The sequence below is a fragment of the Larus michahellis genome, chromosome 3 (genome assembly GCF_964199755.1).
Source record: "Larus michahellis chromosome 3, bLarMic1.1, whole genome shotgun sequence".
Lineage (NCBI taxonomy): Eukaryota > Metazoa > Chordata > Aves > Charadriiformes > Laridae > Larus > Larus michahellis.
This window is the reverse complement of record NC_133898.1, coordinates 67,038,936-67,049,678: the sequence shown is the minus strand read 5'-3', so window position 1 is coordinate 67,049,678 and position 10,743 is coordinate 67,038,936. Positions and strand designations below refer to the sequence as shown.

The 10,743-nt window shown below is 45.5% G+C and overlaps 1 protein-coding gene across 2 annotated transcripts in view; it reads right to left on the bottom strand.

Moving 5' to 3' along the window:
- The window catches only part of TXLNB (taxilin beta), a 38,538-nt gene extending 27,795 nt beyond the window's left edge, over positions 1-10,743 (bottom strand). Inside the window, exons 1-3 of one of the 2 annotated variants that reach the window (XM_074580590.1) lie at positions 10,545-10,743; positions 4,098-4,514; positions 1,941-2,032 (exon numbers count right to left, since the gene is read on the bottom strand). In XM_074580590.1, the coding sequence (XP_074436691.1) occupies positions 1,941-2,032; positions 4,098-4,500 (495 nt within the window). In that variant the 5' untranslated portion in view covers positions 4,501-4,514; positions 10,545-10,743. The remainder of the gene's footprint in view (positions 1-1,940; positions 2,033-4,097; positions 4,515-10,544) is intronic. The other variant, XM_074580589.1, reaches the window with a different exon arrangement.

The window sequence follows — 10,743 nt, the reverse complement described above, 5'->3', positions numbered from 1 at the left end:
TGCCAATGATAAATTTTTAAGAATAATTAATAAAATATTAGCTGAAATCAACTAAAAATAGAAGAAATTATGGTTTTGGAAGGCTGTCCTAGAGACATAAACTCTCAATTTAGGAAAAAAAGTTTTATCTTGACCACACTGCAGACAATGGCAATACTCATATTTGTTTACTAGTGTATAGCTCTTACCCCCAGCACTTGTGAGACTCTCAGGACCTCTGAAAATAAACTGATCACAAGCAATTCTGCAACGGCTGTTTGTAGGCAAAAGCTGAAGCAAAGCACAGTCTGCTTTACTAACCCAAACCGCTCCGCCTATGCCAGTATTAGCGAATAAAATGTTCTTTGATGGCAAGCAGCGTGGCGTGGCTTGTGCCCAAATGGCTACACTGCCTTGCTTCCCCATCCCCGCAGGCATGGCTTCCTTCACACCGGCCCATGCTCTTCCCTGACGCCTTCCGTTTTCTGGTGTACCCGTCGCTATGGGCTGTGCCAGGGCATGTGCTAACAGTTCAATAGCATATAGCAGGGCGGCTGCGGGGAAGCGCTGGTGCTGCGTAGGGTCCCCGAGTACAGGCAGCCTCTTAAGCCACAGGCAGCCGCAGCTCTAAGTAATGGATCTGAAGCCATTGCCAGCCCCCAATGGGGTGCGTGGCTGCACCTTCCCCTGAGCTGTGCTGCAACAGGTCCTTGTGTCACCGCACGGTTCACCAGACCAGGGAGCTGATCTGGCTGGGAAACAACTCAGCAAAAGCAAACAGTGACCTGAAGCGTGTGATGGGGATGGACAAGAGGGAGCAGAGAGAGTGGTAACTGCTACAGCCGGCATCTGACAAGTTATTAATCACACTACACCCCTCAGCCGTGCTGAGTGAGCAGTGTAAGGCTTTCTCCAACAAGCTTTCGGTTGTATTTATTTAATGATTTATTTTAGTGACATTGCACAGGGCGTCAAAAATGAATGCTCAGTATTTTGGTTTTAGCACCTTTCTCCCGCATGGGTTGCTGGAAATATGGCCCCTGTTCTATGCAGTGATATTTGAATGCAGTGGAGCATACATTATAGAGGAAGAAGAAGATCTGTTGCAGTTAAGCTGTGGGCATGAAGTCCCTTTAAGTGTGAGCTAAACCATAAACAGCCTGAGCCCAATTTATGAAATCAGAGAATTTTACATGAAAAAAAGGAAAGCTGAACTTCACATTATGATGAGACATGGACACATCTGTGCGTAAAAGCAATTACAAAGTCAATGTTCTGCTTGGCACATTTTTCAGTGCTCCACAAACTGTAAAATGCTGCAGCCTTTTTGTTTGTAAGATTTCCCCAGCTTATGGCCATACAGCCCTTTAACTACTTAGAAGAAAATACTTGATCTAAAAATAACCCATCAAAATTGTGGAAAGAACAGAGTCAGGTAGCTGGCATTGTTACAGGGGTAACATTATGGTGCCAGGGGCTTTGACTCTTCATTTCACTATGTTGTGGTTTCTCTCGCAATTAGCCTCAGTTCTCTATTTTCTGATTTTCTGCTTCCTAACATTTTATAATAAGCCCTGTATTATTTTCATTTTGATTAAATCACTGATATATAATTTAAAGCAACACTCACATACAGAGGTACGCAAAACTCTGGGCAGAAGGCAATGGCAGGATCCTAGACACTAGTCTCCAGTGTGGGTCAGATTGGTAGATTTGCCTTGAAGTACAAATATTCTGCTTCATCAGCTTTTTAACCCAAAGCCCAGCTTGTTTTCCTCACTTTTTGGTTCGTTTCTCCTTCTAACCCATAATTGATTATTTAACCCTGACAATTATTTTGGGATTCGCTTAACAGGAAGGACACTTCTGCTAAATGAGGTTTGAGCGTGCTGCATGGCATATGTTTTTTATACCTCCCTGTACAGACAGTTTGCGCAGAAGAGAACCAATGTTCTACTAACCAGCTCAGCATACTTCTTAAATAACAGGTCCATCTTCTCCTCTGGAGTATTCAGCTTGTTCAAGCTTTGCATCAGCAAGGTGGCTTCCTTCCCTTCAAAAGACAGAAGCAGAGATTTGATGGTGGAGGTAGTTATAGAATCTTAGAATCATAGAATCTTCATGGTTGGAAAGGACCTTTAAGATCATCGAGTCCAACCAAACAACATACAATCTCAGTAGTTTGTAGCTGGTGTTATAAAATTGGTTGTTTGATGCATGGATCCTTAAAACCCAGGAAGAAATGAGGCTTTTTGGATGGACAAGAATAATTTTTCTATGAATTTCCAGGTTTTTCTTCTCCCCATAAGAGAAAACGTGCTTGAATTTTCTTCCATTTCAGACCTCAGCAATGTGCTGTCTTCTAGCAAAAGCATTGGCTGTGAAACACTTTTGTCCTGCATAATCTAATTTTTATTTAATGTTTTTACAGCATGACTGGATCACATATGTAGTACATTTGACTGAAATAGGAGAGAAAGGGCCTGGACCTCAAAGGCTCGGAAGCCAGAGCTCTTTGCAGGCGAAAAATTATCAAAGCTGGTGTACTCAGCTCCTGTGCTGCTCAACCCGTACAAGACAAAGGGAAGATTAAGTTAGGTATGGAGACTATGATGTGGAGGCAAACAATCAGAGAGCAGTGGGTACTGCCAGCCAAGTCTGGGCTACAAGATTGTGGTGTAAATCAGTTCCCTGACTTGGTGAAGGGAGTATGGATCCCAGAGACAATGCATTCACAGTCTAGTAACTATCTGGGCGTGCATAGCTAATTCACTGTGTAGCCGCTTATGTATTGCTTCTCTTCTGATACCTCTTGGCATTTATTTCAGCCCTGAGTATGAGCTGGAGCTTGAACAACACTTGTTCATCGAATACAAAATGTCCCTGGCAACCCCGGAGATAAGGATGGCTGTGGTGCCAGGGACTTGGCTGTTCTTTTCCAAATGTTCCCCTTTCCCAAGGCTGTGAGAGCAAATTTGCTTTCTGCTTTAGGCCGGACTTTTTCTGGTTCAAGGCTAGTGCAATCCAGGAGTATGCCTGCAGAGAAAACCCACTATTTCATATTAAGTGAATTCTCTCTACAGCACCAGTATAAATGTGTTGAAGAGAGACAAAATAAAATCCTGGAGTGAAAATTGTTGCAACTGCAACTGAAGAACTGCGCTTTGGTAGTGTTTTCACTGATCTTGGAGAGGTACCAATAACCGCACCAAAGCCAAGGCAATGGAAACCGAGGAACTTTCTTTCTCCTGGACATTCAAGGAATTTGGGAAAAAAAAAAATCCCTGTTCTGTCCTATGCTCAGTCCGTTGTCTGTGAGCATGTCCTGCAGTGATTTTTCTATAGGCTTAGTCTGCGGTTGGGTTGGGGTTCTCACGCAAAGCGGAGGCTTGAAAATTGGCGGGAGTTAAATGTAGGAAGGGAAATAAATTATTTGTTGCTAGATTGGGACGTAACTGCATTGCTCTCTAGTGGCTGCCCAGCAGAAAGGACATACTTTACAAAAACTCGCTCAGACTTCATTCTAGCTCATCTAACAGAGCCCTGCTGTGTGGCCAAGGTGCTCTCTAAGCACTGGGCTTAGATAGAATAAGCGTATTGCCTTATTTCATATAGTCCGTGATGAGTCTGGAGGTCTACTAGATGAAAAATAACCTGGGCATGACAGTGAATTTGCTCTGCAGATTCCCACTCCACATAGTAGCACCGTTATGACTGCTGAGAAGTCATATATGAGGAAGCAGGGAAAGAAAATATTTACTGAGGCACAATGAGAGGCCAGGTTTTCCTTTGGCTAAGCAGCAGCTTTCTGCAGTGTGTCGTCAGACTCACAGCTTTGGCTTTGGGTGGCCCAACAGTACATCAGAATTGTGTGATATAAACCTAAGCTTTTGTCTTTTTAAAAGGACTAATACCTGATAGAGCCTACTTGTATCTGTCAGGTAATTGCTGAAAATAGTTGTCGGATAGGTAAAAGTTTTAACAGCCACTGTAACTTTTAGTGATAACTAGATGTCCCTATCATCCACGGCAGAGGCTAAACATGGGAGGAGAGGGCAAGGACCAGGGAGGCTTTACTTCTGTTTGCAGAAGGGCTGCATAAGTACATAAGTACTTGCCTAGTCCTTTCAGGATTTTCTTCTCCAGCTTTTGTTCCTTGCTGCTGCTGGGCTCCTTTGCTCTGGAAGCATCCCCAGGAGCCAGCTTCTCTTTCTCACCCTCCTCATTTGCATCTTCATATTCCGCATCCTCCACGCTGCCTGGCTCTCCCTTCTCCGGCCTGTCGGTTCCTGTAGCAGCGCTTTCCTTCTCCATCAGGCTGGTGGCAGACCCATAGGTTTTAATAATGTCCTCCAGCTGCCGGCTCAGCTCCTCAGAGATGTCGCACACGGCTACTTCGGGCGGGGGGCTCGACTGCTCCGCAGGGGCTGGAGCGGGGGGCTGTGAGGCAAGGGCAGGATTGTCCCCGCTCTGCCCCTGGACGTCCTGCCCGGACGAGGTGGGAGACTGGTCATTCTCCATGTTTGGTGCAGTACCTGACAGCAAACAAATGGAGGGTTAATTTAAAAGCACGCAAAATTAGTCTTCTAACTGTTCCCACAGCTCAGCCAGCACGTGGGTAATTTTGTATGGGACGGCAGCTCATCCGTTGGCTCTGGCTTGATAAATATGTCACACTTAAACGAACAACCAAGGTGATTTACCTGCAGGGAGAAAAGCAAATTATATACTTTCCAAGAGGAAAAGCCTGCACAAACCTAATACTTAAAACCTCTTGTTCGTGTTGCCAGCAATAACAGGCAAAATGACACCTGAGTCATTTATACCGCTTCCCTCCCTGAACGTACTATTTGTAAGCTGGAGAGGGACTTTTCACAAGGGCATGTAGTGATAGGATGAGGGGTAATGGCTTCAAACTGGAAGAGAGTAGATTTAGAGTAGATATTAGGAAGAAATTCTTTACTGTGAGGGTGGTGAGACACTGGGACAGGTTGCCCAGAGAAGCTGTGTATGGCCCATCCCTGGAAGTGTTCAAGGCCAGGCTGGATGGGGCTTTGAGCAGCCTGGTCTAGTGGGAGGTGTCCCTGCCCATGGCAAGGGGTTGGAACTAGATGATCTTTGAGGTCCCTTCCAGCCCAAACTGTTCTGTGATTCTATGATTCTGTTTGCTACATATTTACTTTTCTTGATCTGTTTACCTGCAATACTGGCTACCGATATGGGCAGCTTCACTTCAAAGCTGCATCGGTTTCATTTTCTGTTTCTCCCCTGTTGGCACATCTTAAGTCAATAGTCACAAGAAATGAATATTTTAAATGAAACCAGTACACCGAAAATTGCGCTGTGCTTTTGGAGGGCCCAGTTGCGGTGCTTCATCTACAAGAGGCCTGGCTTGGTACTGTCACCATAATGGCAAAGAATAAAATAAACAGCTATAAAACACTCTTCTCTTGTACTTGCTGCATGCTGCTGACAGCTTGTTTGACAAAATACAAAATGCAGAATAAATCACAGTGGGTAAAACTGACCTGGTGTAACATGAGTTGGTAGTCCATGGTGTTTTCTGAGGCAAATTTCATCTAATTTGCTCCCAATGTGCAAAGGGAAGCTTTTGTTTTCCTATGTCTTTGAGCAGCTGCACTCAGCCAGGTGAATCCAGAGCCCCCTAACGTGTCTGTGTTCCTCTGGAGGCTGCTCCGGCTTACCCAGGACCTGGTGATGAGGGTGTCAGTGAGAGCATCCTGGGCATCTGCTCCCAGCTCCTTCAAGGTGTGGGCCAGCACAAACAGCATCATGGACTGCACGCGGATGGAAAGCTCAGCGTAGAGAAGGCTCCTTCCTTCTCAGAGTGCCAGCAGAGCTGCTGCCGCTGCTGCATTGCCCTCACGAGGTAGCGCAGAGGTATGGGCTGCCCAGCTGGGTCTCACCCTGCGACTGGCCCTCGCTTCTGCTTGACTACAGACTCTGTACTCTTTGTAGGCATGAGTCCTTTTTCAAGCTGATTTTTTTTCCCCCCTTTAATGATCTGATTTACAATGGTGCTGGTGGGGAACGATGAGAGGAAGAAGATTGCTTTCTTGGTTCTTTCCCGGTGTCTGAGGTGGTTGCTTCCTTATTTTTTAAAAAACAACTCGCTTTGAAAACATGGAGCTAAGTGAGCAGCATTTTGTTCCCTTTCAGTTAGCTGTAACGTATATCTTCTATGGTGTCTAAATTTCTACAGCTTTCGAAATCATAAACTAACTTGGCCAAAGGCCGTATATGATAAGAGAGATGTAATTTACTGTAATACATGACGTGGTGTTCATTATTAAACTCTCCCCTGTCAAAGTGATGTTTGGAAGTGCAGTGATGGCCATCGCTAGGGCGACATTTTCCAAGATTTGATTGTCTAGCTATTTGACTGGGCTTACAGATAAGATAGCCAAATATTGTGGTTTATCATTTCTCAAGCAATTAATTATGGGCCTATAACTGAAAGCTCTGTGCTTGAAAACTGTTAGCTACAAAGCCATGCCCCTGCAGTCCTCCCGCAGGTACAACCTGCCAGCAGGAACGGCTTGGGAAGGTGGCTGGACCTGGTCCCACAGACCCTGTCAGACAAATGATCCCATTTTTTCCTTCCTGTTTATGGCATGGTCATTATAACGATGCAAAGTGATTGTAAAATTATGTCTGTCTGATTTGATTTCATATTGAGTTTAATTTATATTGAAAGATTAGACCCTACACGTGCAATTTAGGTAAATAATTCCAGATAGCAGGAATGTTAGACTACAGTTTGTGATCTTGTTTTAACGGAGTTAATTGACTGCCAATTAATTCAAGGTCAGCAAGATTATTGTAAATGCTAAGCTAGAAGCTCCACAAAATATGTGGTTTTTTCTGACATGTTCAGACTACTGTTTACAGTGGTATTCATTAATTTGATCTAATTGGCAGTTGGCGATCAATCAGCTAGAAAACCTAGGATCACCAGCTCTTGTCTAGACAGAACAAAAGTCTCACAAAGTACATCCCCAATTTAAACTAGCTATTTTTGTAATACGCTCATCACAGAAGGAGAACAGGATTGCTAAATGCTCCATTTCCAAATATGAATTTCTCTTTTACCCATCTCCCTCTCTTTGTCACAAGGCACAAGTCGATGTGATCCTCGTTGCACCCTGACTCTCTCCCTTGGCTGCCTCCCAACTCCCAGCTGCGTCGCTCATGGAGCAGCACCACCCGGCTAAAGGTTTCCACCTACGTAAATTACTGAGCATGCCTGCAAACACAGTAGGCTTTAAATCAACAGCGGCAATCGATTTACGCACAGCATTTCTCAGTAATAAGGGAAACGCACAGGTGAATGAAAGAGAAACTGGATGTTTAGAATCAAGGACACGAGATGTCTAAAAGCTGGCCTCACAGGAAATCTTCCCTAACATACATTCCTGGCTAGAAAGGGATTAGTAATTATCAGTCTCTGAAACCATGGCAATTCACATCTGTTGAGGTTCAGGCCACCTGGAGGTGGAACCACAGAAATACCCAGCACTGAACCTTTAACTCAAGGATGCCCACCTTAATGGATCATACTGGGGATCGTATTTACACAGACAAGTAAATATTTTAATGTTTTATTCCGTTGTCCTACAGGCTAAACCAGAGGTCTGATAACTACTTTCAGCACAAACACAAGACTTCTGCGCCTTGTTTTGTGTAACAGCTTTCCCAGCGTCACAGAGTTTATATTTAGGCAGACAGGGCAGCTTGCATCTGCTGAGAGCAGCCCACTCACAGCCTTTGATGCTGGGAGGTTTTACTGCAGTTGGCCCCGGTCCTCCTCATGCTCCAGCCTGTTTAACCTTGATGGACATCAGGAATTCTTCCTTATCAGGTCATAAAAGACTTTCATTGCCAATCATCTCAGCAAGACACAAAGTGTTTACATTATATGCTATTTTCGACACAGTAATCCTTAAAAATTAGGTGATTGAGCCCAGAAGAGAAATTCCTTGGTTCCTCAAGGAATTTTAAACTTGCCCAATTTTAGACTACCCACCCCTTGAGTTTTGTGACTCCTACTACCATTGCTGTTGCCCCCAGGCACCTGAATTTCCAACATGGCCTTATCCTGTTTCATGGCAAGGAGGAGGACTGACTGGTTTTCTGGCTGAGCCTGAGCATTGCATCTTGTTTACTCTTTTCCTCCTGCGCTGTCAAATCCTGGACTGGTTCCACAGCCCTGAGATCAGTATCTTTTGTGGCCCTGGTGATATGTATGGAAGCTTGATCCCAGACACCTGTGGTTGATGCCTACGGATAGTCACTCTGGTCCTGCTCTCCTCCAATGGGAAACACCCTGTTATGGTTTGAGAAAACCAGTAACAATTTATTGTTGTTTAGACAATTACTCTATCACCCGATGACCCTTCCCTACCTGGAACGGGGAATCGGGGAAAGCAAGGAAACATGAGGGCTGAAATATAAATAGATTTAATAGCATAAGACTAAATAATTAACAATAATACTAAAGAACCGGTATTAATCCCAAAACTAATATAAGGTATACAAGAATTATACTCAGCCAGTTCTATCAGTAGGGAGCTGTGCGCTCCCAGCTGTGGACAGTAAATGTCGGACACTGCGAGCGCTACGGCTTCAGGAGAAAGGGAAGGCATCAGGGGCCCGGCACCGGAGCAAGAAGTTCCTCTGGACCGCTGCCATCAAGGGAGAGAGAAACTACACAGCAAACTTTCTAATATATATCGAATGTGATGTTCATGGTATGAAATAATCCTGTTGGCCAGCTCGGGTCACATGCCCAGGCCTCGCTCCTCCCCATCCCTGCACCTGGCAGGGCTTGAAAACACTGAGACCTTGAATCCCACATTGCCTAGCTGGCTATAAAGTAAATATTTTCATGAATTTGGACACTAAAGTCTTCCAAAAGTGGAGTTTTCCCCAGCATTAGAAGAGAAATTAGTCCTGTGTTGCTCAAATGGGGACACACCCCCAAGAGCCAGAGGGAGCTACTGTCTCCCCACTCTAAGAGTGGCTTTATCCTCCTTCCTCTGGCAAAAGCTTGGGATAACCCAGGAGAGCAATGGAGTTCCTCGGGGCACGAATGACCTCCAGTCTCAGGTGGGAGGTGACAGTCACCGGTCGTCCCAGGCTGATGCCTTTCTGTAGGAGGACTCATGGCCCGCCTGCCGTCCCACAAGGAGAGGGGTGCTTGGGGCAGCAGCGCTCTGCAGTTGGCCCCAAAGGCACAGAACTGGGCTGAGCACACGGCATAGCCACAGCTGCACTCAGAGGCAACAAAAAAAAAGGTGTGCTGCTCAGCTCAGCCTGGTAATGTGCTGAGTTTGTTTGTCTCTGACAACATCCCCTAACATTTCACATTTACGGCACAATTTGCCTGTGCTGTGCTTTGAAATCAGCCGGTACCTCCAAAGCAAACGGTCGGTCGGCAAGACCCAGCACCTGGTTTAGTAGAGCTGCAGATGCCATCCCTTCTGCTGCTGGGAAAACTGTCCCCTGCGCCGGGCACCGCGTCAGCCCACCTCTCGCACCGCAGGAGCCGACCCGGCACCAACAAAGCACAGAACAAACATCCTCTTCTCCGCTTCTCCGTCAGACTGAGTTTTGTTTATCTTTTTTAAACTAGAGCGCTCGCTTCCCCTTCCTTCTCACGGGAAATGCTTCCTCCTTCCCTTCTTGCAGCTTGAACTTCTGGATGGTTTACAAACTGGTCTATGTTTAGCTCTTGCGTCCCCATGTATCCAGCAGAAGGACACATGGCACCTGCTCTGCAGCCAGGAGTTATTTTAAGCACTTCTAAAATGGGTAATGGCATTTAGCACTTTATGCTCAACATTCATATACACACACACACAATTCTCTAAAACAAAGTGTTTTACACCAGCCAGCATGTGCTGATAAAACCTGAATTTTTACCTCGCCATGACACCAGATTGAACTACAGTAACACCTCAAGGCAGCACATATTAAATTCTGGAATGGCCCGCCCTACTGTGGCTCCAATTACCCTCCAGAAAACTACAAGTGCCTTGTTATAGCCTAGACACTGTCCTACGTAATGCTTCAGAAAGCGGTGATAAAACCAGCTTTATCAGCTACACGCTGTATTTGAACAGCTTTATGATTTATGCATAGTTTTCTAGTACAAAACCAAACAAAAGTTTGGAGGCTTCGTGGCAAGTTTCCATACAAGCATGGAAAGAACCAGACTCAGAGACTTTCTGAATTCTCATGCGGCACCTGATCTTGATCACTTACTGTTGTAGCAAACCAGCCGTGGCCCCTAGTCTCACTTAAAGGCAAGCTCAACCAAAGTCATCTTAAATTTTTGTTATCACTCTTTAGAGAAACATGTCTTACTTTCACCAACAGCCTTAGATACTTGCCTGTTTCCCTCACACATCACACGGTGCCCAGGCTTTTAAGGCTATTCCTAGAAAACGTGGGCTGACAGTCCCAAAGGGAAGTACTTAGACAAAAGCCCTTGCACCATGCCACCAAGCAGTGACAGCAAGGAAGCTGTTCATCAGACTTACCGGAGCAAAGAGAAGAGCTGAGTGGAGAAAAAAAGTCAGGCAGAAAGCTCAGGCAAGGGCACGCCAGCAGCAGGACACTGGTACTGTAGTCCTGCCACCGAGGGAAGAGGCATGGGAAGACCAAGCGAGGCGGGGAAGGACAGAATGACACAGCAGGAGCAAACACTGCGGAGACTGAATGCGCGGTTTGCAGGGGACC